At 44.6% G+C, this 26,817-nt stretch overlaps 11 protein-coding genes across 11 annotated transcripts; 7 read left to right on the top strand and 4 right to left on the bottom strand.

Moving 5' to 3' along the window:
- Nucleotides 1-14: 14 nt before the first annotated feature.
- L199_000540 (uncharacterized protein) lies at nt 15-1,729 on the top strand (the record flags this gene model as incomplete). Its single annotated transcript, XM_064886306.1, has 6 exons — nt 15-98; nt 157-416; nt 476-682; nt 747-916; nt 977-1,555; nt 1,623-1,729. The coding sequence occupies 6 exons, from the start codon at nt 15-17 to the stop codon at nt 1,727-1,729; spliced, it is 1,407 nt and encodes a 468-aa protein (XP_064742378.1).
- A 194-nt stretch (nt 1,730-1,923) lies between these two features.
- L199_000539 (uncharacterized protein) lies at nt 1,924-3,507 on the bottom strand (the record flags this gene model as incomplete). The annotated part of the gene is made up of 5 exons (XM_064886305.1): nt 1,924-2,184; nt 2,286-2,506; nt 2,643-2,832; nt 2,917-3,123; nt 3,301-3,507. The coding sequence occupies 5 exons, from the start codon at nt 3,505-3,507 to the stop codon at nt 1,924-1,926; spliced, it is 1,086 nt and encodes a 361-aa protein (XP_064742377.1).
- A 713-nt stretch (nt 3,508-4,220) lies between these two features.
- Nucleotides 4,221-6,148, bottom strand: L199_000538 (kynureninase; the record flags this gene model as incomplete). Its single annotated transcript, XM_064886304.1, has 7 exons — nt 4,221-4,764; nt 4,844-4,915; nt 4,997-5,181; nt 5,261-5,410; nt 5,520-5,742; nt 5,857-5,953; nt 6,052-6,148. The coding sequence occupies 7 exons, from the start codon at nt 6,146-6,148 to the stop codon at nt 4,221-4,223; spliced, it is 1,368 nt and encodes a 455-aa protein (XP_064742376.1).
- A 359-nt stretch (nt 6,149-6,507) lies between these two features.
- On the top strand, nt 6,508-7,968 carry L199_000537 (nicotinate-nucleotide diphosphorylase (carboxylating); the record flags this gene model as incomplete). The annotated part of the gene is made up of 6 exons (XM_064886303.1): nt 6,508-6,675; nt 6,761-6,816; nt 6,896-7,042; nt 7,180-7,364; nt 7,520-7,780; nt 7,883-7,968. 6 exons carry the CDS (start codon nt 6,508-6,510, stop codon nt 7,966-7,968), a joined length of 903 nt encoding a protein of 300 aa, XP_064742375.1.
- A 1,946-nt stretch (nt 7,969-9,914) lies between these two features.
- L199_000536 (uncharacterized protein) lies at nt 9,915-10,847 on the top strand (the record flags this gene model as incomplete). Its single annotated transcript, XM_064886302.1, has 4 exons — nt 9,915-10,147; nt 10,215-10,320; nt 10,385-10,517; nt 10,576-10,847. 4 exons carry the CDS (start codon nt 9,915-9,917, stop codon nt 10,845-10,847), a joined length of 744 nt encoding a protein of 247 aa, XP_064742374.1.
- Nucleotides 10,848-12,672: 1,825 nt separating this feature from the next.
- On the top strand, nt 12,673-15,081 carry L199_000535 (uncharacterized protein; the record flags this gene model as incomplete). The annotated part of the gene is made up of 6 exons (XM_064886301.1): nt 12,673-12,708; nt 12,788-13,315; nt 13,441-13,594; nt 13,715-13,907; nt 13,962-13,983; nt 14,047-15,081. 6 exons carry the CDS (start codon nt 12,673-12,675, stop codon nt 15,079-15,081), a joined length of 1,968 nt encoding a protein of 655 aa, XP_064742373.1.
- Nucleotides 15,082-15,404: 323 nt separating this feature from the next.
- Nucleotides 15,405-17,034, bottom strand: L199_000534 (uncharacterized protein; the record flags this gene model as incomplete). The annotated part of the gene is made up of 4 exons (XM_064886300.1): nt 15,405-15,699; nt 15,809-16,141; nt 16,464-16,845; nt 16,944-17,034. The coding sequence occupies 4 exons, from the start codon at nt 17,032-17,034 to the stop codon at nt 15,405-15,407; spliced, it is 1,101 nt and encodes a 366-aa protein (XP_064742372.1).
- Nucleotides 17,035-17,902: 868 nt separating this feature from the next.
- Nucleotides 17,903-18,903, bottom strand: L199_000533 (uncharacterized protein; the record flags this gene model as incomplete). Its single annotated transcript, XM_064886299.1, has 4 exons — nt 17,903-18,056; nt 18,253-18,313; nt 18,444-18,564; nt 18,661-18,903. The coding sequence occupies 4 exons, from the start codon at nt 18,901-18,903 to the stop codon at nt 17,903-17,905; spliced, it is 579 nt and encodes a 192-aa protein (XP_064742371.1).
- A 256-nt stretch (nt 18,904-19,159) lies between these two features.
- Nucleotides 19,160-20,999, top strand: L199_000532 (uncharacterized protein; the record flags this gene model as incomplete). Its single annotated transcript, XM_064886298.1, has 6 exons — nt 19,160-19,338; nt 19,395-19,425; nt 19,487-19,795; nt 19,867-20,179; nt 20,245-20,482; nt 20,546-20,999. 6 exons carry the CDS (start codon nt 19,160-19,162, stop codon nt 20,997-20,999), a joined length of 1,524 nt encoding a protein of 507 aa, XP_064742370.1.
- A 377-nt stretch (nt 21,000-21,376) lies between these two features.
- L199_000531 (uncharacterized protein) lies at nt 21,377-21,976 on the top strand (the record flags this gene model as incomplete). Its single annotated transcript, XM_064886297.1, has 1 exon — nt 21,377-21,976. The coding sequence occupies one exon, from the start codon at nt 21,377-21,379 to the stop codon at nt 21,974-21,976; it is 600 nt and encodes a 199-aa protein (XP_064742369.1).
- Nucleotides 21,977-22,897: 921 nt separating this feature from the next.
- L199_000530 (uncharacterized protein) lies at nt 22,898-23,245 on the top strand (the record flags this gene model as incomplete). The annotated part of the gene is made up of 1 exon (XM_064886296.1): nt 22,898-23,245. The coding sequence occupies one exon, from the start codon at nt 22,898-22,900 to the stop codon at nt 23,243-23,245; it is 348 nt and encodes a 115-aa protein (XP_064742368.1).
- Nucleotides 23,246-26,817: the final 3,572 nt, after the last annotated feature.

Below are 26,817 nucleotides of genomic sequence, written 5' to 3'. Positions count from 1 at the left end.
CTAAGTAATACACCATGGCCGACATATCCAAAGCCAACAATTTCATATCCTGGCTACGATCGAAGGGAGGTCACTTCCACGAATCAGCCGAACTCAAAGTGAGTTACTTGTACCTCACACCGGAACCCAAGGAGATATCATGTTGATGGTCCTCAGGTAGATCCCGAAACTGGCTTATCACCCTTCTCGACTTTTTCGATAGGACCCGATGAGAGATTAGTCTCTTGTCCTTTTGATTTAGCTATCACTTCGGAATTAGCTACTCAAGCGATATGCGAGATTGCGAATGTCGCGGAGGAGCAGCTTGTATGGCCTGCCGAGTCTAGTAGGCAGGGTGAAAAGTGGAATGCGAGGATGAGGATAGGTGCTTATCTGGGATTACATTGGATATATCAAGAGAAATTTTCAGAAGACTCGTGAGTCAGCTGCGTCATCGTACTGAGTGACAAGAGCTGATGAAGCTTGATTTGATCAGATCATTCCCACCTGCTTTACAGCATTTGGAATATCTGGAATCCTTACCCCCACCGACAAGTCTCACCACCCCTCTGTACTTCTCACCTGCCGAAGTGGAATTACTAAAGGGAAGTACATTATCTGGAGGAGTAAAAGCACGTCAGGAAGAATGGAAAGCGGAATGTGAAGTCGTGAGGAAGATACTGAAAGAGGATAAATTGACATGGTGAGCTAAATACGCTTGCGGACACTGGGGCAGGAAGCTTACTCCTGCTGGTTGTCGGTTGTAGGGATAGATACCTAGCAACGTCTACATACTTGTCATCGAGATCATTCCCATCGAAATTACTTCATATACCTGATCAAGCCGATTCTCAGACTCACGAAGCTAAGAAAGAAGATGGAGATGAGGATAAGGGATCGCTACCTGTGTTATTACCAGGATTAGATCTGTTCAATCGTAAGTTGTATTAGGACTCCAACCTTTAAAGTGCAGAGGGATTTATGCTCGCAAATGTAGATTCCCGCGGTCAACCTATCCTATGGCTTTCATCCCTTATCCCCTCAACTATTTCCTCGGCGCAACCCATACCGTCCATCTCCCTAGTTTCCACCCAGCCTACCGAAAAAGGTGTCCAGCTATATAACAACTACGGGCCCAAGTCCAATGAAGAGTTGTTATTAGGGTATGGATTCGTCATACCTTCCAATCCTGACGACACTCTCACGCTGAAATTGGGTGTATCCAATATACCCCTTGGGAAACTTGATAAGCTAAAGAGCAAAGGGTTAGATCCTGATAGACGCTTCGATTTGAGGAAGGATGGTGAGATGGATAAGAATTTACTGGAGATACTCAGGATAGTATTGAACGAAAATGATCATCATGATCATGAACATGAGGAGATAGATGAAGAGGATGAACATGCGTTACATGCTCAGGAGGAAAGGGAGATGCAATTGGAATTAGACGTGCTGGGCATGTTGGGTGGGATGTTGGATGATAAACTTGAGAAATTACAGGAGAATCATGAAGAGAAGGACGGTCATGATAAAGTCAGAGCAGAAATTAGAAAGATGTGTGAGGTATACAAACAGGGTGAGTGGTCGGTACGGTATATCGATGGTATCGAGCTGATATAGTATGGTGTATCTTGTGGTTTCAGGTCAGATTGATATACTCAATACGGCAATGGATAAACTGTCAGAGAGGATAGAACGTATAGAAGGGCTGATAGATGAAGGTATGGGTGGATGTCCCTGTGGATGTTGATCGTGACATTTACCGTGCTCCAGGTAATATGGGATGTAAATCAATATGCATTTCATCATTGATGTTTGCATACAAGGTATACCGACAAGATATACAGCATCTATTCTGAAGATAGGGAAAGCAAGTGGGAAAGAACGGTATAAACGAGCAGTATTCAGACCTTATGGCCTGGACTGAGACATGCGAAACGGAAATCAAGCAGTCACGCTGCTTTTGACAGTATCAATAATCCCATTCTTGTTCCCTTCCACCACTCCATTTCCATTGACCTTCTTGGTTGCTGCTCCACGAAGAGCCTCACCTACCCAACCTTCCTTCTCCAACTGTCTTTCCATCGCTACGATCTCAGCTCCAACAGCTCTGCAATGTTCTTTAGTCGATTCGGGACAAAGTGCTAAGGGTTTTCGAGCCAGGATCGAGTCAGAGGGGTAAGAGTTGGCCCATGAAGTCATGAACTATTCGGAACAATACGCATAGTCCGGATCAGCCTTTCATTCTTCATCCGAGTGAAGTCAATGAGCAGGATTTGTTGTAATGAATGGACGGCAAGACCCACCTTAGTACCTAATATAGCACCTTTACCCATCCCCCATTCAGCCTGACTGATTGCCCCAGCATACTTGAGTGCCTCTTCCTGTCTTCCTTCTTTGGCCAATTCGAATGCCTTAGCACAGACTCGGGGAGCAACATTCGCCATACCTGTGATAGCTCCCTGACCACCTACTGCTAGTGCTCCTAGCAAGTAGTCGGTCGCTCCCCCTAGGATGGTGAATGGGGCTGATGTTATTCAAAAGTCAGTATGAGTCATTGATAAAGTATCAGCAGGTCCGGACAATGGTATGTATATATCAATGTATATATGATGATACACTTCGGCTTTGGCACAGATCCTCGAAAAACGACGGACACTCACATCCAAAATCATTTTGCTTAGCAAAAGCAGTCTCCCTCGCAATTCGACCAACATCATGATCTGTATGTTTCACGCCGACGATATTAGGGTGTTTGGCCAATCTGCAAATCAGGTCGGTGTCCATTTGGATACCACTACATACACCGGGGTATGAGTAGATTATGATTGGGATGGGAGATGCAGAGGCGAGCTATGCGATGATGTCTTTATCAGATTCTGCTCTTGCTCAGGCCAGAACACATTGATTGATTGACTTGTATCTGACATAACTCACCTCTTCGAAAAACCCTCCAATCGCATCTACAGTCATAGCAGCAGGATAATAGGATGGGGGCAAGACCAGAGCGAAATCCGCTCCAGCTTCAAAAGCGTCTTTACAGAGTTTCAAAGCTTCTCTGGACGATTGAGCTCCAACTGTACCAGCTATGATAGGACCGTTGTTACCTGCTTCTCGGAAAGCTTGTTTGGCTGTCGAAATGAGCTAACGAGGTTTGGTATCAACATCAGCATTGGATGTTTGTGTTGTTTAGTGTGGTAAGTTGAGGATTTAGGTGCAGTCACAGACTGTACTGTAGGTGATCATCGATTCATGCCCCTCTGAACGATCATGTTTTTCCACTATCATATTCATTGCAGAGTACCCCAAAATCACACTCACTATCTTCCTCTCTTCGTAGTCTAACGCAACAGCCTCGGCGGTACTACCCTGTACTACCACACCTGCAATCCCAGACTTGGCTAGAAAATTCATATGCCTAGTATGCAAGTCGACATCGAGATCTTGCTCTGTAGTAGGTTGAAAGAAAGTTACCGTAGGACAGTATATGCCCGGTGGAAGGGTCTTTCGAGTATCGGAGATGGCCATTTTGGTTGCGGTTGATGGATGAAGGTTTTTATGTGGGATATAACAAGAACGAGCTTTAGAGGTGAATTTAACACCCAATTGTGGTGAGGAGGACAGATAGTCAAGGAGTTCAAGTGTATTTATCATAGCTAGAAATATCAGCTAATCCTGTCCCGTCACTGCTAGCATTGAAAGCTGGAGATCATCGGCAACGGGCCGTACCGCAATCAGGTCCCAGCCCATACCGATTACAATCACATGTACTCGCTTACCCGCTGATAAGTAACATATGCGTTGGGTTGACGTGGTAGACTACGGCAATAGCTGGTACTGTAGCTAAGGACAGGCTGTTGGGATGAACATCATCGAAGAGAAGCACATGATCGGATCTGACCGAAGAGCCGGAACTCTAATTACCAGCAGATTCGGCCGGACCGAATACCAAGCCGAAGTCATGTATGCATTGGGTCTGCTCAACAATGAAATAAGCGAGGAGATATTGATGATATGCATAAGTACTCGATGCGAGAGATGTGCGGAGTGGTAGATAAGTTGTCAGTCGCTTTAGGACCGCACCTGATTCCAGCTTGAAGTGCTGAGTTGATCCGAATGAGTATTCTGTAGAGTTGAGTGATTAGATTGATATGCGTTGATATACATCTTTCGAAATACCAACAGCCACATCAACCATCTACTCATTCTACCATACTAGCGAGCAGACACGCACACAGACACTAATTTTTAGATACCATATCCAAGTCCTTCTCCTCTCCCACCCTTGCACCTTGTTCCTCTTCTTTCAAAGCCCTCTCCAAAATTTCAAATGCCCTACCAACCTCTTCAAACCTATTATACAACACCACAGGACTCAATCTAATAACATTAGGATACCTTTCATCGCCCACTAAACCATCTTTCAACAACCTTGAAAATATCCGGGGCATCACACCTTGATTCTCGGGTAAGAGGGATACCGAAAGCTGAGTTCCCCTGTATGGATATTCCGGTGTCAAAATCTTGAATCCCACCTTACCCTCAGGGGGGTTGTGGTATTTACTTGATCTCAGGAGTTTTTCAAGTGTACCAGTGAGGTTTTTGCTTTTTTCAAGCATGTTGGTGAATCCGACTTTATCGATTAGTTGTAGAGTAGCGAGAAGGGGGATAGAGGAGAAGACGGGTGTACAGGAATGCTGATACCCTTTTGCTCCTGGAGTAGGGGAGAAGGAGGGTAACATCTGGAATCTAGTGGCTGAGTCGTTGCCCCACCATCCAGCGAGGCTAAGACGATAAACAAATTACAGTTTCAGCCTATACAGGAATGAGGCATGTTGAGATCAAAGAACAATATACCACTCACCGTCGTCCACCATCATCTAATCCATCTTTAATGTAAAATCCACCTATACCAGCGGGTCCAGAATTCAAGTACCTGAAAATGCAGGGAATCATCGATTCAAACTGTCCTGTGTTGATAACAGCAGCAAAAGGATGCGTCGATATTAAGACTCACTTGTATGTACACCAAACGGCAAAATCAACATCCCATTCATTCAATTTACATCCCACGTTACCTATCCCATGAGCCATATCTAGTCCTAACAGAGCGCCTATCGAGTGGACTTTAGGTGAGACTGAGGCGATATCGAATAACTGTCCAGTGTAGTACTGTACGAGAGGTAGCCAGACTATGGATATCTACAACACGCAATCACCAGATTATGATTGTCAGTACGCTATTTCGAACGTGAGTTGTCAATTTGAATTATGTCCTCACTGTATCTTTGTTTTCCTCTATGACTCTCAGTATATCCTCTGTCCTCAAGGTATCTTCACCTTCCCTAGGCTCTAACCCGATGATCGCTTCGTCTATCTGCTCTCGGGAAAGAACGGCTTCATGTAATTTGGGATGAGAATGGACTGCGTACTGCATGTCATAATCAATTATCAGCTTGTTGTCAACGCACATGCAAGCGGATATCCCGTGAAACGTGACACAGTAAAGCATCAATATGGTGAAAAGAGTCATCACTTACCCAATCACTAGGGAAACTACCTTTTTCAATCACAATCTTCCATCTCTGCTTTGTCGGACGATAAAAACTCGTAAATAAATTATGCATATTGCTCGTCAATGTTGAACTATGCGCAACTTCACTTTCTTTCGCTCCGACCAATCTGGCCAGATGGGGTGTGAGAGGTTCATCGACATGTTTCCAAGGTCTTTTGTGAGGATGGTTGAAATGGCCTGTAACGGAGCTATCGAAAAATACACCCCTTAGGTAAGCGCAGGACGAGATAGAAAGTTTCGCAGATGGACCGGATGTATAGTCTTCAGTTGATGGATAGGAGGTAGAGGGAAACGTAACTTACGATGTACCCCATACATCTAATTCCTCAATCATATGTTGTCTAGCTTTCTTATTCAATAAACCTAAAGAATTTCCACAGAAATAGATAGCTTCGCCATCTGATGAAGCCAAAACATTTAGTTTAATTAGCGCATCCCTGGATCATGCGATACAATGCTTGCTCTTTCTGTTGCTTCTTGGACTGAATAGTACTCACCACCTTCACCACCACAGGCTCTTATGTTAGGAATCTCAAATTCATCTCTCGTCCAATTCAGCGGATCTTGTTGATCTAATTTGATAAGATCGTCCATCGTAGGGATCTTCGAGCTTGTCGTCTTGATGAGTTTCAGCAACACCCTGTTGGACTGACTGAACAGTCCAGTGAGAGTGTATCTTCTTGCTATTCCGTCTGAGAGAATATGATCGATTTACGAATCTCGAATCTCGAATCTCGAATTATCAATATCTCCATTGCATCTACTTCCTCTTACATGACGATCAACTCGAGTCCGTCGAAGGCATGACAATTACGTAATGCACTATGCTCGGTTATGAAAACCGGTCATTCGAGTAGATCTGGAGTAGAGAGATATACCCCGAGTCTTTCCATGACGACTTACTCATTACTTACATCTCACATATATACTCATCACCAGATCTTAAGACAACGATGTCAGACTCAGACTTACGACCAGGGCAGAACCTCGCCCATCTCCTTCCTCCCTCATGGAAAACAGAGGTCAGCAGGTGGTATGCTGAAGATACACCTTCCTTCGATTGGGCTGGGTTCGTTGTAGGAGAGGAAGAGCAGGAGGCTATACTTTGGGGAAAGAGCGGGGTGAGTGAGGTCGTCATATGAATGATGAACACAGCTGTGATATGAATGAGCTGAGCTGATCATTGGTCAATTGATCGGTGGATAGGGTGTATTGGCTGGTGTACCATTCTTTGACGAAGTGTTCAAACAAGCTGAATGCACGTGAGTAACTTATCAATCTCGAATGAGTTGCAGTGGGTTAAACGTATATAACATAGCTGATGATGACAATGCAATATAGTGTCGAATGGTTGCTACCTGAAGGATCAGTGATCCAACCTAAAACAAAGACGAAAGTAGCCATAGTTCGAGGAAAAGCTAGACAGCTGTTGTTAGCTGAGAGAGTGGGTTTGAATACTTTGGCAAGATGTAGTGGAATTGCTAGTGTGTGAGTGAGATCATTCAATGTTATACATCCCCCATTGATCTTAAGAAAGTCAGAGTAACATGGAAGACGAGGTCAAGGAAAGGTGAAACCGGTACTGATCGAAGGATCGATACTAACGATGTTTCTACTCCATGCAGATCCCGCCGATTCCGTGATTTGGCAAGAGCAGAAGGATGGAAAGGTGTAGTTGCGGGAACGAGAAAGACCACACCTGGATTCAGATTAGTAGAGAAATACGGTATGATGGTTGGTGGTGTTGATCCCCATCGACATGATTTGTCAAGTATGGTCATGTTGAAAGACAATCATATTTGGGCCACTGGTGGGTAGGATTGATCGTCTCTTTTTTCAATTTTGTTCAAATCCAGATATTCGTTGGACCTCGTTGTCTCTTTAGCCACGATCCTCTCGAATCTATCACTCAACTGCCATCACGTAAAAGTGAAGAATATTTCTGACCCGTATCACCATACGTAGGCTCAATAACCCAAGCTATCAAATCCGTCCGACGAGTTGCCGGATTCTCCCTTTTGGTCAACGTAGAATGCCAGAACTACGAAGAAGCCAACGAAGCCATCTCGGCAGGAGCGAACATCGTCATGTTGGATAACCTCTTGGGGGAGGAGTTGCACGGCGCAGCCAAGAGGTTGAAAGAGGAATGGAAGGGTAAAAGAGAATTTTTGATAGAGACTTCCGGTGGGATTGTTGAAGGTGGATTAAAAGCGAGATTGGGACCTGGTAAGTTAGACCTCTCCTTGTATTTCGATAGATAACGTGCAAAAAGGTAGTTTCAGTCTGGATAGTATGGTTAACGCTGAATTTCTTTTTCTTGTTTGTCAGATATCGATATATTATCTACGTCGGCTGTACATCAATCTTGCCCTCATGTTGATTTCTCACTCAAGATTCAACCAAGAAAGAAATAATAGAATATCCTGGACCCATTTTCTGTCTGGATCATCTATGGCAATAGTTCATGCATCAACTACATCACGGTATTCTCTTCGTCACATACAAAATTCATCTTTGATCATGGCTATCAATATATATCTTACTGATGTACAAAGACACTTTCTATTTGCTTACTAATTCTGATAATCACCAAGTTTGTCTCGGACACATGCTCGATTTTCTTCACCTCACTGACCCCGTCGTAAACAAAGCTTCAGATACTCTCTCTCTTCACCTAGATATGTCATCGTTTGGTCATTTCTTTGTCACCAACACTCAATGAGATGGCTATTCACAGAGATGCATTTCTATAGATACAGTTTGTCATATGTTGATCGTTGGTGTGATATGATATGATACAGTGATAGCTTGGGATTTGAGAATTAATCGATTGGTCGATGTGAGGATATAAGATAATGATCTACAGAGTAGGTCATAATGGATCATCAGCTACAATTTGGTACTTGGGGGAAAATCTGACGAAGGAACGAAATAGAATGGATATTACTCACTTGAGCACCGCTCATGCCCTTTTCACACACTTCTTGAAGTAGGTGTGAGTGGACCAACGGGAGAAGGTTTAGGATGAGGTGTATCACCGGGTCTACCCAGGTTGACCAGTTGGGAAGTGAAGGAAGTGAAAGTGGAGCAAGACATCCTGTGTCGATTGACAATCCAATCTACCAAAGATCAGTTCATGCATGGATAAGACAATTTAGCTTTGAAGTGAATGAGATATACCTCATTATAGGTGAATGGGATGAAAAGTGTAAAGTGATACAGGCTACTCACGTTGAAATGAAAGGTATCAGTAGGTGGCAAAAGGTGTTGATCGTTGAAAGTTGTTGTTCGGTCAAATGGTATTTCAAGCTTGCTATCTTCCACTAAATAGCCATCGAGGTTAGGTAGCTAGCAAATAGTTATGATTTTTTATCGTTATCGTGAAACGAGGGGAAACTTGATTGGTATATTCGCTCTTGTACTCTTTATATATCTTTTCACTCATACCCCCAAAAACAATATGACACATCAAAGCTCGGTTCGAACCTGTTTGAATCGATTGATCAATCGGAAAGAAGGACGTGCGAAAGGAATGCTTGCTTCTTTGATTCTTGATTCTAATACAGAACATAGAATACAGAATGTGTATCATCTATGATCCTTCTTCGGTGATCCGGCAGAAGATAACAACACATCATAGCTTCTGCACAGATTCATTCTCAATCGATTCAAACGGAACAATAGTATAGTAATACACTAGGTGTATGATAGTACCGGTGCCCCCTGGTTTTTAGCACTGTGATGACGTATAATCGATCCATAGTAAGATAGTGTAGGTGCATTGCCTTTCTGGGTGTAGGGCACGGACAGATTTCTTCTGATCTTCGGTCTCTGCCACCATTGATAAGGTTGGATTCTTCCTTCTTCTTAATTTGTGGAAGAACCAAGGTCCAGGTAACAATTGAGGTGGTATGATGGTGATTGATGAGCATGGTCCGACCGAGTCACCCAAAGGACCTCCCCTCAACCGGTCATTAGCAATTACAGTGACATTCGCTTAAGAGCTGTGTGTTAGCTTTCGGACTCTGGTGTACTTCGGAAAATCCCTCTCGATGACGATGACGATAAAGACGAAATGGAGCTGTTGTGTTTCTCAAAGGACCTCTAAGCCAAGGTGAATAGATGAAACATGACAACAACGATTGCATACCAGTGTACTGTCTTAGCAATTGGAAGTAGGAAGACGGAATCAAATTGGCACAGTACGGCTAACCTAAACCTCCACTTTGATGTTTTTCCTATTCTTCGTATCTATCTGGATACTGGAGAATAAGTAATGCAGCTCAAGTCTGACATCCATTCAACCTATAGATCGATCACTAGACATTCTGTATTACAGTAGTGTATAGTTCCATATAGGATGTCGAGACTTGATTCTCTCACACCCTCCAAATCCCGCTCGAGGGCATCTCCGTCGCCCTCTCCTTCACCTGGTCCTGGCTCACCTGCAAAAAACACCGAGACAACCCATCATAGGATGTTGAAATTAGTTTTATCTGAGGTACGCAAAATCATCAGAACGTGGGATGAGCTGGTCATCATGGATGGGTTCAAGGCTTGTAAAGGTGTTGTAGACGAGGGAACGGAGATGGAGTGAGTACCATTTTAGGCTACCCCCCGATGTAGATCGTTCATTGACTGACGATGTTGGTCTCATAAGTAATATCTTGGCGGTAGAGGAGAAACCTGAAAGACCAGAGATAGGTGGTCATTTGAATAGTTGGTATAGTCATAGGCAATCTTTGGAAAGTACTTTGAAGAAATTAGTAAGTGGTAAAATAGATGTGGGATGGTAACTACAGCTGACCTCGATGAATCATGATAATGTAGGATAACAATCTGTATAAATTATCCGCATTGACTGACCAAGCTGAGAAGATCTTCTTTGAAGCTTATAAGAGAGAAGGACACGATTTTGTATTTGTAGAGCCATTATGGTTCACTTGGACTTTGGAGAAATTTGGTACGTCAACTTTTCCATTCCGATCATAATTGGTGATTTGACTCGGTTACTTTGGCAGTGAATTCACTATCACCCATCATTTCCTTGCATACCGCCCACCTCGCATCTCTCAATTCCCTTTCTCATATCATACTTGACCCAAACACTTCATTTGACGATGCGAAATTGGCTTTGGAGGCGTGGAGAGACATAGCCACTGGCGGAGAGAGATGGGAGGGAGTGAGAGAATGGGAAGAATTGGTGGAAGTTGAATTGGCTGGAGGGAGGGATGAAGGGGATGATGACGAGGATGAAGTACCGATAAAGGGGAAGAAGAAGGGTAGAAAGTGATGGTCTGTGCGTTGATGTGTGGTTGTGTGGGTGGAGCGATTGCCGATCACTCGTGTGCCTATCCCTTGACACAGTCAAATCAATGACATGAGGTCCACTGGAATGATGAGGATGATGGGGATGATGATGTAACGTGGGTGGCGAGTGATCATCAGAAGAACACTACAAGTATATTTGGAAAAGAAGCAGCAACTGTCATGCCATTCGACCAACAACTTCATTTCGATCAAATAACGAATCAACGATACGTTGACGATTCGACGACGTTCAATAGACTTTAGATCGGTTCATCAGCACCGCCACCTTCCGTCAGATACATACATATACACCAGGATCAAGTGGACAAGGAAGACTGTCAAGCCTCAATTGACATACAGAACAACCCTACCCTCGTCTCTTGACCCAACCACCTAACACGATGGGATGCACAAGCTCGAAAACGTGTGATGATCCGGGATGTGAACTACCTGGACATGGACGATGTGATGTGAGTGAATCTAACATCATTCTTGGATTATAGGTCTGCAGCGCTTTCCTTTATAACCCTAACTTGTTTCATGTCCAACTCGATGTCCATGATCACCCTCTATGTCAGATGGCTGGACTGACAACATGTTCATGTTCAGGACACAAAAGCAAATCGTCGTCATCACCAGCGCTCACGACACCGGTCTTACTCCTATTCCACCAAATCACGTCGATCATCCAATACCTCCACAACAAGTAAGACGCCGATGGTCCAGAGGGACTCGGTGGCTGAGATGAGGGATATGATAGCTTCGATGGGAGGATGGCATGAGGGTGGTGAGTGCGGACCACATTGTTGTATTGACGTATGTGAAACTCAAGCTGATTGAGAATGAAGATGTAGGGCAGAGGTCATAAGGTACTTTAACCAAATTGAGGAATGGAAAGAGAAAGAGGAGGGCGATTGCTGCTTCACTCGTATATTGGTTACGGTTCTTTTACGTTGATGTTTGTTGTATCATCTATACACGATAACGACTATAATGTAGATAGAATGATATGTTGACGACTCATCATGCATCTCATGTCGGAAATATGCAGAATGCTCTTAAAAGTCACTTGTGAGAGGAGACCTGGTTATCTGTACGGGTGTAGTGTAATCCAGGGTAATTGCCGATTGACATTGCACTGTTCGTGTTGTTCATGTTGAGTACGTTCATGTTTTGATTCTGTGCATCTGCCTAACATACTGTTCATACGTTATAGTCATATCACAGCAATTGCATCCATCTCTACTTGTACAATATCTTGTCTCTGTCAGGACATCTCCCTGTGCATATTCCCCCGCTTGGTAGTACGGCATAAATGAATCAGTGCAAACACTCGACCTTCCTTACCTTACCATTAGCTATGCTCCTTTCACGTTCGACCTAGATCCGTTCCGATAACCCACGTCTGTCATCACTCAACATCAGCGATCAAGCCTTCCTCCTTCAAACATCCTTGTGACTTGTAATTGTCCTTTGCTTCCCAAGGTCTGACCGATAAACTTGCTCAGTTTCTTGTTGTTTGATTGTTTGATTGATTCGCTATGGGCGCTTCTGACGAGTGAGTGTGATTCATCGATTAATTCATTTCAATAAAATGTAACCCAAAGGAACCCCCCCTCCCATGAAAGTGGTTGAGTGTCTCATCATATACAAAGATAGATAAGAATGGCCCTACCATATTCGAGCATTGTTTTTTTTTTTTGCTTTTTCTTCTCTTCTCACTATTCTTTTCTCTCCCGCTATCACAATGTATTCGTATCCTATAACAAGCTGACCATGGCATCAACCCCCAACCCTATCACCTCATCATGACACCTAGATCCTTCTTACCCCAAATAGTAGGCGTAAGTTTCCCTCTTCCCCTCTGCCTTTATCCCTACGTCTTCATCTCAAATTGCTCGCTAATAATCCTTGTGTGGATAGCTCTTCTACGCCCATTTCGATCCCACTCTCGGACCAGTTATCCAACACCAAGTTCCCGAGAACCTCATCACCTCCCGAGCGACGACATACGATCCCGATACTCGTTCGAGATCAAGATCGAAATCACGCTCTAGATCAAGAGCACCCTTAGGACCTACTCCGATATCCTCTTCTTCTACTTCTTCGACATATCCTGGTTCTGGTCGAAGAGCTTCATCATCATCATCGTCATCTAGGAGATCAACAGCGACATTGTTGAACTTCGGATTGATATCTGAATATGTCATTCCTAAAAAATCCTTACATGGTAGACTGGTTACGTTGCTCACTACTAGTAATGCAAGTAGCGAAGAGGATAAAAAGGAATATAGAGTAATGGGGTTTCCGAATGTGATGACTGGAGAGGGAGGAAGATATAAGAGGAATGAGTATATGTGGAATTTATGTTTCGTCTTTCATTCGTCGAGTTCGTTGGAGGCTTTCGAGCCGGTCGTTAGAAAATGTGCGAGGATATTAAGGAGTGCGGAGGTGAGCAACACAATTCAAACTAGTTTCCCACATTCCGACACTTCGGTTCATGCATATCGGCGACAATTATGGGGGATGCATCGTGAAGAGAAACCTTAAAGCTGACGAGATGGACTTTGGAATAGAGAGACTCGTCATACCTCTCTTCGTCACGTCCTGAACATACACCTTTACCTGCTGTGCTGGAACAACTGTTCGAAGATCTGAATTCTTATTCTGAGACGTCAATATCATTAGATGGGTTCAATTCGCTGGAGTTGAAGCTTTTCCCTTTCTATCGTGAGTATGGCATTTCCCTCACTCGCCCTGCATCATAGCGGCGGCCTATATATCATTGCAATCGTCTTCCGACTTGCGTCCATCGTTTTCTTGCCAAGCTGAACTCTACCTTTTCTTTAGCCAATCCACCGGAATGCGAGGATTGGCATGTACCGATCGCATTAGTCAATCTCAACGCTCTCAAGGACGATAATTGGGATATAACGGCGGCTCGAGTCTCGCAGTATATAGACGGTATCAATCATGTGAAGAAGATAGCGGAACTAGCGGACGCGGATGAAGCATTGACTAGGGAGACGCTGAAACATATGCTGTGAGTGCAGCTATCCAATTAGTGACATGGTTCGATCAGCTGACGATATTACAGGTATTATCAAGTTGTGATGATGGTGAGCTTTTTTCAGTATTGTCTTCATCTTCTTCGAGAACGTACAGCTAATGACTTCGTGCAGATCGACATCTTCCAATACTCCAACATGTACACCCTTAAACCGGCCATATCACGACGTGGTTCAGATGAAACTATAATCAACGAATGTCCTCCATATGTCACTCGACCAGGATTCCCACATCCCGAATGGCCCGTTTTACTTCGTCTTTATAGCAAGCTCACACCTGGAGTAACGGTTCACCAGTGGATAGAAAGCAACGAAGTGTTGTCGTTAGGTATTGATCCCAGACGATTTGTCTCTTTCGGTATCATCAAAGGATTTCTGAGAAGGGTACATCGATGGCCCAAAATGATCGAAAGGACCTCATCGCCTTTGATACCGGTACCTGTCGATACTCGACGCAGAGTAGGGTTCGATGAATCTGCAAGATTAGGTTCGTCGACTACATTAGGGACCAGAGGAGATAATCGATCACATGGTGGTGATTCGGGTCTATCGAGACCTGGTGGTGGTGGTGCTGGAGAAAGTGCATTTACTTTACGATCGGTTGGATCGAATGCCTCTCTTGGTGTATCGCCCACTTCACGTCATATGTATACTCCTCCGAGCATAACGGGTAGATCACCTAATACGGGACATGGGAGCAATAGCAGACGTAATCTGGGGTTCTCATCTTCTACTTCCGCCTCCACAACAAAACATCATCATCAGCAACAACAACAACAATTAGGTAGATCTCATACTACTTCAACATCCGTTGCTGAATCTCATCCGTCCACTTCTTCCCGCCGAGCTGTTGGGGGTACCTCGGTATCTCATTCGACAGGTACTCACGGTGATCGACATGGAGAGAGGGGTGCGGGGAATAGTGGGATTAGATTCGGGTTGAATGCTCGTCAGCGAGAGGAGGCAGCTGCGATACGAGCTGCGGAAGAGATGGAAGAGGAGCTGATAGCTTATTTGGATGGGACGCATCATGCTGATGAGATTCAGGTCAGGTTCGGGATGAGTTGGAGTAAGTTGGAGGGTATATTGGGATTGGAGGAGGTTAAAGGTGGGATGGGGAAGAAGGGGATTACGCTGGTATATAAGTGATGTGGCTAGCGTATAAGGTATAAGGAAGGGCATGGTGGAAAGGGAGAAGCCTAAGTGTGGGGTCGAGGTGAACGTGATGGAAATACAAGACAACTTGACTTATGAGACATATGATGTATGATATATAATAACGAAGAAATACAAAATCAAGTATAATGATCAACGATGAGACCAGCACGTATATGCATAATATGTGAATATCCCATCTATTTTATGTATCAAATATCCTATCTATCAATGGCAGAAAGAAATGCAAGCAAATTCCCAAAAATATTTTATTAGTCTCACTATCTATTGTATATCCCAGTCTATGTCAGATCACCTCACCTCGTGACGTACTGATCGACTTCTTTCCAACCCACTTTACTCTCCGCTTTCCATTCTTCCAGCAGATCTTCGTAGACTATCCACCACCACGCATGGACCGCATCGTAATTCGTCAGACTCTCTTGCGGAGGTGTACTTCGAACTGCGTCTAGTAAACCGGGAGGTAGTGGTCGTCTTTTCTCGGTATTTTGGGTTTGTTGTTGAGAGAAGTTGGATGGCGTTATGGGCGTAGAAGGGAGGGTGGGGTGGGGTGGGAGACTGGAAGGTCGATGGTTCCATGGTTTGTCGAGACTACGAATATGGGTTCACAAGAGTGGTTAATCCTCATTCTTTGTATGCGATTTTCAACAACTAAGAAAGATAACAGCTGTATGAGGGAGAGAGAGTAAATAACACTCACATATAATGTATCAACCTGACTTCTTCATCCCTCCACATACTCCCATGAACCGCCCTCTGAGTTTTCAACGCATTACACCACCAAGGTAGAGGCTTCCACCTCCCCTTGAACACTTCGGTGATTACGTCCTGATCGGCGAATTTGGATTGGGCAATCGTAGGTGATGTATTGAGGTGGTGGACGAGTTCGTCGAGAAGGGAAAGGGAAGGTTTGAATATTACTAGACCAGAGTTGAGTAGGTGGGATGTACGTTTGGAATCGGGCGATGGGATGGGTGGGGAAGATAGGGTTGTGTGGGGGTTTTGGAGGGATAGGGAGCAGTTGGATGGGATCCTAAAATGAAATGGAACGAAAGATTAATTAGTATATGAGGTGTATGAATTATACGCGAATCGATAAGGCAAAATGAAGGTCCATGATGATGCGGATGGGTATGTTCGGAGCATGAGGGTGTGGTATGTTGTTGTCGACTTCCCATGCAAATCAACACAGACACACAAACAAACAAATCACCCGAAAATGATTTAATCTGATTGATGGTGAATAACCCTTTGTCCCTATATCCCAAAGGACCCCCTTTCCCATTCACACGGCTTACATCGTGTGTACCTCTTAATGGACTGATGTTGGATCACCAAGAAGACATGAGACTCACCAATCCTCCGGATAATGTTTCAATTTAAACGGATTACAAACACAAGCTGGACTAGCTGCAATCCAATCATCCCCTGGTAATTCCAAATCGAACAATTCGTCCATCCCTCTTAAGAATATCATATCCGAATCAATCAATATAATCCTTTCGAATTGCTCTAATCCAAATACACGGATCTTCGTCCATGCGTCGTTGAATCGAGAGAAAGATGGGTCAAAGCCACTATGCTGAGCTGATGAGGGTGAAAGATGTTCGACTTCGATGATCTCGATTCCGGACGAGGTGATTGTTTCTCTGGATGATTGGGAGAGAGATGAGGTGGTCATTACTATCAAGGGGTAGGAGGAGACTGAAATGAGTGTACGATGGAGGGTTAGTAGACCTGATATACATGACTGGTTAGCTTGAAGAACCTTTGTGTGGAATAAGAGTTCTCGTTCGGCGGGCTTGGAAGATGGTCGAATGGGATGGGTGACTTACCAGCTATATAACCCGGATTAGTGATCAATGTCACCCATGCCTTTCTACCTCCTACTACACGATTTTGGACAGGTGCGGGTTCAATGGCCATTTTCTTTCTTATCTTCCTTTCTTCTATTTTTCTAATTTCCAATTTTACCAGCGAGATCCCCAGTGCCAAGCAAGATCCGGACGACAGTTTACAGGTTACTGAGAGATGTACACAGGTTAACCAGCCGATATCAATCTGCAAGACCTCCTTTATAGCTATGCACAGGGAAAACAAATCTATAGGTTGGTGAAATGAAGAAAGAGACTATCCATAATTCGTTTTTGACTTTTCCATCTTCAATCTTACTAATAATTCAATCGAGGAACTCTTCCCGTACTGAAGTAAAGTTACCGGTGTTTCGGATAACAATGCCACGATCGATCGCGTCATCTCTCTCCTTTCCGGATATCTGCTCTGCTCAGTGAATCTCGCCGGATATCATAGTGGAATACATTGGCATTTCGCCGCTTTGTTTTGTATTCTGCCATATCTGCTCAAGAAGGTATGCTGACCATATGAAGACGCACGAAAACACTCGACTGGGCCCAAAGGACGATAATGCCGCATGCCACTCGGGACCCTAGCACTTCGAAGAAGAGTCTGGTCTGTAAATACCATCGTTCAAAGTGATTGGCTTTTCCTGTGAGTGTGAATGGATGATCAATGGCCATGGACTTGGGCCAGAGGTCCGCACAGGATACCACTTCCATCGAAGTATGAGAAGGGAGAAGTACAACTATATATGCCTCATGACGAGTGATGGAATTCCAACCTCCGCAGGCTATAGAAGTCGTAAATATATGGCTTGCTGCTTGTTGACAAAGACTACAGTAAGCTGAGTGGCGAGTGGCATGCATAAAGCGCCTTTGATACGCCAAATTGTCTATATATGCAAACGACCAAAATCTCCTCCGTCGTATCTGTATGCTTATGATGGGTTTCCCTCAGATGTAGTTGATGAGGGTGGAGGTACCCAATCTGATCCTTTCTGCTTCAGTTTCGATATATGTCGATGAGGATATCGTTCTGTTATGGCTCGCATTTGAGCGAGTTCTTTACGCCTCGCTCGATTGCACATCTCCCTATAACATGAGCGATTGAACGTTAGCAATATCATCGAGAGCAGCTATTAAATCATATCCCAAAGATCCGATGTAAAGCTTCATGAACGAAAGTTGGTAGGAATTAATGGGACGATTCTTCCCGATAAGGTAAGACGGGTGGGACGTAGTGAGAGTAACTTCTCCCAAGTTCCGGGTGAATCAGAAATCAACTCACCACTGGAATCCTGATATCAAGATGAAACTTCCCACTGCCCAATTCGCTGCTACCCAAGGTTCTGATGGGAGACATAAGCAGAGTCAGCATGTACACGAGCTGTACTGTGAAAGACCCTCTCTGAGATATCAGGCGATGGGAGTGTTGGACAATGTAATTTGACAGGCGATTGGATCAGATCATAACCTCACTCCTTGACCCTAAAAACCGCACAGCGCCTAGACCAGCTCCTCCTGCTATACCATACAGCAAGCTATTCCTCGCACATGGTATCTTTCCGATGTTCTCAAAATCCTCTTTAGGTCGTATACGCTATTGTCCATCGCATACAAAGTCAGTAATGGTTCTCACTTCATCACCCAGATCATAATCCTTGATGGACATGACAGGAGACATTTGGTAACACACCGCCAAAGCCTTCTTTAGATCGGCGACTGTATCTCCCGTGAGGTTCTCATCGGGTTTTATAGGTTCTGCATCTGGTGTGATCGGACTGTTACCCGCTGGGATGTTGAGCGGGGCATTGATTGGTTTCGATGTGGATGGTGATGGAGATGATTCATTAAGAGGCGGAGGCGATGGTAACAAAGGAACGGTAGGCGTCGCAGGGGTGGATGAAGAAGAAGAAGACGACGACGATCCGAACCACATCATGAGTATACTCTATAGCTGTAAGTGATGTGATGGTATCGAGATGATCTTTTTGCCTTATACTTGCTCTTCTTGTCTGATCTCAACTTTTACAGCTCCGATGGCAGCGAGGGGGGAGTTTACGGAATGTGACACTCGGATCACGTGACATGACAACTTAGCTCGAACCGAATGACGGTTGTCCAACTTTTTCCGTCTGTCTCGCTATTGACATCATACATACATACATATACATCGCTACATTTCCACGACGAACATGTTCAGACCACGCCCAGTGCAGCAGCCTGCTGCATCCGTGCATTCAGAAGCTGGACCATCCACGAATATCACCGTCGAGCCTAATCTAGCTGATCAGACGAGCAATGTCACAACACCTCCTCTCCCAGGTCCTTCGGCCGAGGACCAATCGTTCGTGTCGAGGATCATGTCAGATAAGTACGTTGGATCCTGAGCTGAACATCGGAATGAAGCTGATCATAGACTTCATATAGTCCTTACTTCTCTGCAGGTGCAGGATTGATGGTATGTTCCCTCATCTGTCTCTATTTCGCCATGAAGGCCAAATACTGACTAGCCAACTCAGGGTATAGGAGTAGTCCTCACAGTGTTCAGACGAGGTCTCACTCTCGGGACAACCTTCGCTCAACGTAGGATGCTCGTGACTCTCGAGATACCTTCAAAAGACAGAGCTTACCCGTGGTTTTTAGAATGGATGGCATCTCAGTCTGCCTCTCAAGCTGGGAAGGGGAAACGACCAATGGGATTCAGAAGTCATGAATTAGCTGTTGAGACTAGCTATAAGCAACATGAGAATGGAAGCTCCGAAGCTGTGTTTAACCTTGTTCCTGGACCTGGTACACATTACTTCAAGTACCATGGAACATGGTTTCAGGTGAGTGGACCATCGTGATTTCTCTCAGGTCTTTGATACGTTGGTTGGCTAACGTTGACGGGTTGGTTTAGGTAAAACGAGAAAGAGACGCGAAACTTATGGATCTACATTCGGGCTCCCCTTGGGAAACACTCACTCTTACTACTCTATCGGCCTACCGACACCTATTCTCATCCCTTTTGACCGAAGCTAGAGCGTTGGCAGAAGCGTCTACAGAAGGCAAGACGGTGGTATACACAGCCTGGGGGGTAGAGTGGAGACCATTCGGTAAACCGCGAAGTAGGAGGGAGATGGGTAGTGTAGTACTTGCGGAAGGTGTTTCGGAGAAGATCGAGAATGATTTAAGGAGTTTCTTGGGTAGAGGGAAATGGTATGCTGAGAGAGGTGAGCTTAGCTCTACCAGTCCAGTAAATTGAAGCAGTCACGTCAGCTGACTCTGTGATAAATAGGTATACCGTATAGAAGAGGATACTTGTTGCATGGACCACCAGGATCGGGCAAAACATCTTTCATCCAAGCTTTAGCTGGATCACTACATTATAATATCTGTCTATTGAATCTTGCGGAAAGAGGACTGACGGATGATAAGTTGAATCACCTTTTGGGACTGGTACCGGAAAGAAGTTTCATCTTACTTGAGGATGTGGATTCAGCGTTTAGTAGGCGTGTACAAACGAGTGAGGATGGGTGAGTCGCTGCCTATCAGGTAATGTTATATTGACCAAGTGCTCACTATCTATCTTGAACTAGGTACAAATCCTCCGTCACATTCTCTGGTCTATTGAATGCCCTCGACGGTGTGGCTTCTTCAGAAGAGAGGATAATCTTCATGACTACGAATCATTATGAGCGACTGGACCCAGCGTTGATCCGACCAGGCCGAGTGGACATCCATGAATTGCTAGATGATGCGGCTGGCGAACAAGCCAAGAGGTTATTCGTCAAGTTCTACGGGAACTCTACTACCGTAAATCCGGATGGCGAAGAGAAAGGAAGGATATTGAGGGAAGGTGAAACTCCCTTAACGGATGAGGAGGTAGAGGCATTGGGTAATGAAGTAAAACAAATCGTAGAGGATGAGAGAAGTCAGGGAAAGACGATAAGTATGGCTAGTCTACAGGGGCTGTTCATACGTACGGGCGCGAAAGAGAGTTTGGGTGGGATTAGGGAGTTATGTGGATCGAAAGGACAAGAAGGAGTGTGATGCAATATGCATCGTGCTGCGCCATAACCGAGACTGACCTCATTGAAATGGTCTGCTCCACTAATAGGTGAATTTAACAATGGAATGTCACCACTGACATACCTTGAATTGACAGACGCTTAGCTCGCTTACGAGCTACGCGTGTGTCCAGAGCGATACCTCAAGAAGGCGAACAGCGGTGTATCCTTTTTGTAAGTCCCGATGTCGCCTAAGATGACATACTGTATCGCTCCAGTTGCAGCTCACAGCTTTCAACTGGTCTATGTAAGTATCATTTCAATTTCATATATCCGACTGTTTGCCACTCGGTTTTAACATCATCTCGAATAAATCGGAAACCGATATCAATCGTCCTAAACCCGCTACGATGTCGGCTAATGATGGGTCCTGACAAGCCGACGATCATGATTATGACCCGAGTGGACGAAGATAAGGCTAATGGTAGTAGACACCGTCTGTACAGATTCTTCGAGCCAGATGGTACAGTCCTTGAACCGAATCATCCTATTGTCGGCTCAATCCAAGCTCGATGGTATAACACTTTCCTCAAGCATGAAAGCTCTCAAAATCCCTTGTCGCTTTATTACACTTCAGCATACCAGAGGAAGTTCACAGACGATAGAAATACGGCTGATAAGGAGTTTAACAGATTTATGAGAGGTATGGCTGCAGATCTGAATGGTCATAGCGAATTTCCTTTTGACCTTCATGTGCTGGATGATGAAGAAAATAAACGATTTCGGGAAACCATCAAACCCGCCAGCGTCCTGACAAGTACTTCAAGCTCTGAGGCTGCATCAACGCCTACAGTCGGCGTGGAGAGAGCAGAACATGACGAAATCAGTACCGAGGTGTCCGATCGGATCCAGGTGGGATGGTGGTCTGCAGTGGCGAGTAAGGATGGTGATACCCTGGTTTGGAATGATCATGCTCTAGGTGAAGCTGGTCAAGGTGGAGGTCAGCAGTATAATGCTTAAGCCTTGTATGTAGTCGATCCAGCATTCTCGCAATACAACATACTATTGTGCCAGAGGTCTCGCTGGATACATATGGCTGCCTTTCCGGGAATGTCCCTTTTTGGCTGCACCTTTGTAAGATGATTGGTCGAATGGGGTTTTAATTAAATGGGGTTTTAATCAGATGTGGCTTTCATCAAATTGGGCTTTTGCTTCAAAGCACAAAGGAAGGGCACAAAGTTCTGTGCTTCTGAGTTGTCCATATTGTGGCTTTCCTGTGAGTCAACATCGGCTTCGGAGCTATTCAAAGGGTACTCGCTTGATCGGCTTTGATTTGCCCATTGATATGGAAGCAGCTACATGAAAAGCCTTCATTTCATCCACTCCAAGCTTCTGACAAGCTTCTTCCCCGATGAAGTCGGGATGTCCGATCAACTATGAAAGATAGCGCGCAATCGGGGTCTAAACGATAAAGGATCGCAGCAATGTATTCATACATTAATCCATCATTCTTGCCCCGGACCTCTTGATCAGAACATTCATGATATCAGAAGTGCCCATGTTAACGGAAGAACACATGAAATCTGTGAATAGTAGTAAGGTTGAGCGCTCTGTCCTGTATACCATATTGTATCAATCATGAATGAAAGGGGTTACATCGCCGGTCCAAAATGAGAAGCCTTTGGTACTCAGTGGAGTGCTTCTTAATTGCTTATGGTTGACAATCCTTCCGAAGAACAAAACAACAGGCTCGCCGGGAGGGAAATTGGCCATGCATCTGAGCTCGTATCAGTGGAGACAGCTGCTGCCCATCAAGAGCAATCAAGGTGTCTGGAAAAGTATATATACTACACATCTAGGAGGTCTTCGTATTGAAATTATACAGTTTTTTTCCGCTACGGCCACACAAGTACCGATACTCAGCTATTGCAATTTGGTATAATGCCTCCTCATCGCAACACCCCAGCTTCAACCGGCTCCAAGAGTCTGACTTTCCAAGCAGCATATACTACTAAAATGTCTACCGGTCGACGACAAGAAAAGTTCAATTGCCTCACTTCCGGTGTTGATGAGGCTGATCTTCGTGAAGCCACAGCAGAACTTCGAGGATGGTTCGATCACGTTGTGACGACCGACTCCGATGCCAATACCCTATATCACAGCCACATCACTTATGGATCGTCCCAACCTATCGCAGCCCAAAGCGCTTTACAATCGATCCTTGCCACGGCTGCTTTGAACCATAACGGAGATAATGCCGGTTGCAAATACCAGTTCTTCACCGGGTAGTACGTGTGTGGTACGATACAGTACACAGCATTCCTACGTAGGAAGAGGTATTGTGGATATCATCCTCAATTCTTTTGACTGAATTTTATAGCGCGCCATGATGTCTTGTCAAGCTATGCATACCTATCTGTCCTGAACATGCACTGATTTTCATGCATGCTTATTGGGCTTCGTTGATATCCCAGCTTTCCCAAAAACCCTTGTTTGACCTTTATGGGCATGTATTCTGGTTGCTGAGCTCCTAACAGGTAGACGACATGGGAAGACTTGACTGACTGTTCAACTAATCCTCCTACCGGAGCGTGCGAGGTCTTGTCGCACGACAGGGATGTTGCGAACATGCCTCAGCGCCACATTCCAAAATCTACAGTATACAAGAACTCGTCGAGCCAAGCCATGAGTGCGATTAAGTCGATCCATTCTATGGATATTAAAGTATATGATGCCTGCCGGATCAAAACGCCATTACATACAAACTTTTCAAAGACCGTAGATAGTCGGATGACGAAACACTTCTTTGTAGTCTAGCAAAAGGTACTCTTGCATATAGATCTTCAATTTCGTCTAGTCAGCGAGCAAGGCTCTCGAAAGCCCGTTCCGCCGAGGACTGGGGGGGGGGGGAGGTTGAGAATGTATACTACAGCCACAGGGGCTAAAACGTTCTCAACAACCTTCTTGTGCATTTCGAGTCACAATTCTGTCAAGGTTAGTGAGTAACTTGACCGGGAATTGGATGATACATATAGCATGGTCAGAACAGGTAAGAATGGATGGTATCCAGCTTCCAGACATTCATTACAGTAGATAACCTCTACAAATCACCAGTCTTACTGGACCGTTGCCGCAGTGTTCTTCTGAAGGCAGAGAGACCGTCTACTTGACTACTTAGCTAGGTTTCAACGCGAGCGCGCCAATACGAGGGACAGAGGGTGGTTGTTCTTCAGTTTTTGGTTTCCGTTGGAATGCATCCAAATATATCTTGCTAAGCGGAGTATGTAATCACTCCATACATTTCTCGGCATTCCTATAAAAGCAATCCTTTCACTGGCAGGAAACGCCAGTTATCGTTTGAACCGCTGGAACACGTAACTTTGTTTTCACCAGCCGAACGCCACTTTTTGGCGTTGTCCGCGCTTTGAGCCAGGTACAGAAGGGAACGTACAGTATGACTTGGTCGCATGATCATACGAGTTTGTGCGCATGTAGAAATCGGACTAATTCGATAGGCTGATCTGATGACCTACTAGCCTTGTGCTCGCTTATAGACGCGCGTTGAGCGCTTTGTATCTATTTCTATTGAGTGTGTTGTTGTCAAAAGCTGGATAACGAGATTCTAGATGGCCATGTTAGGAAAAACCGACGCCACCGATGATGTACTTTGATGAATGCGGTCAACAGGTTCGTCCTGTGCTATCTTATCAAGCCTCTCGAATTAACGCTCCTCGGACAGTCACAGCATGCAAGTCTGCAATGTATGACCGATGAAAATATCGTACTTTGGTTTCCAAGGAAGTTGCGGATACCGACGTCGTTGCATAGCAGCACGGTCATGGCGACGAATATGTCCTGTTTGTTTCAACCCCTTCTCAACACAGGCACAAAGGGGGAAAGTTCGAGCCTTTCTCAAGAAAGTCCACTCCGGTTTCTAGAATATGATCTTCAGAATGATTGTCGTTCAGAACTGTATTCGATGACGGGAAGGCGTTTTTTTTTCCCCCAATTTCTGAACTTCACATCAAGCTATCGTAGGAAAGAAAGGAGCGCTCTCAACTGGTTTTCGTCTTACACAAAATCCAATCTCGGACCTGGGTCCTGATTCAACTCAACTTCTTTCTCTCTTCACTTGGAACAGGAATGTGTGTCACCGGATATGCAGGACCCGAGATGAGTACTGTATGCATCATGCTGCGTTGTCGATCACTGCGAGTTCCTGTTTTGGCTTTTGAGGTGACTTGAATCTTTCCGGGGATCATCCTTCATGAACGCACCACACGCACCCCAGAGATTTTGCTTTTGGACGTTGACCGGAATTTTCGGAAATTTAAATTGGTAGGGCTTAAGCCATCATAACGTGAGAAAAGACAATTTGCTATATGATCGACACGCTCTCATAGTTTGGTGCCTTATCATACACCGAGTGGTGGTGGGTTCCATCATTAGAGTTTCGAGTGTCCTCTTCTCATCTCTGCAGGCAGTCGGTCAGGGAAGATAAAAACAAAGTTAGAAAAAAAATTCCCGAGTCAGTCAGTTTAGCTTGCTACTCATCTACCCACAACAGGACTACAGTTGGTGCTGGTTCCTTGGCGTTCAAGGTAACGCATGCTTCTCGTTTATAAATACATCTATGTATCTCTCCTGTCCTCATACATGTTCATTCAGGTCCCTCCTTGGAACGAACTGTCAAGGATACCGTCGTACCTACGTATGTGTATGTGCATGTAAAGGTTTAGTCCCAGTTCGTATGACTAACAGGTCTAAATTGAATATAAAGCCCCTCCTTGATCTGTCCTAGTGTTCAACCATCCCACCCCATTCTCACACCAAGATCATCACTAGATCCCACAACTCATCACTCATTTGGCGACGACGACCTCTTTCTATTGTTTGAGTAGGCGGGTTTTGAAGGCTTAGGCTCGGACCCGTGTTCCTGTTGCACCAATCAAAGATCCCAGCATACAACCCATCAATCTAACCTATTCGGGCAATTCCGAATGCAGCAAAGCACGAGTGTGTGATCGGATCGGCGCATCATAGAGAGCAAGAGCATCGCGTTCATCTGTTTTGGTTTAAATTACTAGCGCATAATAATTAGGGCTTAATTTAGCAGCACTAAATGTAAGTGCATCTGGTGCATCTCACAAGTGAAACCATCCATCTCCCTTTCTCTACTTCTTGGTCATTCCTTTCTTTTCATATGCCGTGATCATTCCACATCATGTAGCGTCACTCTGCATCGCTAAAAACAGTGAATATAAGCATGTATCACCATTATCAACCAACACTAGTTTAGCCTTCTTTTTCATTCCAGACTCACTCACACCACACTCGTAGTCCATTCATTCAGTTCAACACTTGACATTTCTGTCTCGACCAAGCTAGTTACTTAGTTAGCCAATGGATACCCGTTGCTAACATCTCAATTTGTACCTGTACTTTCTTACTTTTGATTGTTCTTATTTGTATTCAATCCATCATCATCGTCAACAGAGACCCACGACATGATTTAATCGCCTAACAAGATCATCGAGCTGACGAAATATCCAATCTCCCGTCGTTCATATATCCATTCAGTACTGTCACTCAAACCCGATCAATCTAATACAACTCGACCAACAACGCATTGCATTTCGTCGGTCCAACTTTAAATCCCACTTGTTTCGTTTCACAATCTTCAGCAATCGAAACTCAAGAAAAAACCAAAAATCCTTCTTAGTCGAGGAACTAGAGTGAAATTCTAGTCTGTCCCCGATACTCCAACAAGTTCCCAAAATACAAAAGCAAGAGCTTCCTCATCGAGAACCACCTCATCTTCCTTCTTCATGCGAATCGAACCATTAGCAATCCCCCTCATG

The sequence above is a fragment of the Kwoniella botswanensis genome, chromosome 1 (assembly GCF_036426115.1).
Source record: "Kwoniella botswanensis chromosome 1, complete sequence".
Taxonomy (NCBI): domain Eukaryota; kingdom Fungi; phylum Basidiomycota; class Tremellomycetes; order Tremellales; family Cryptococcaceae; genus Kwoniella; species Kwoniella botswanensis.
Note: the sequence above shows the minus strand (reverse complement) of the source record. Positions and strands in the feature narration are given on the sequence as shown.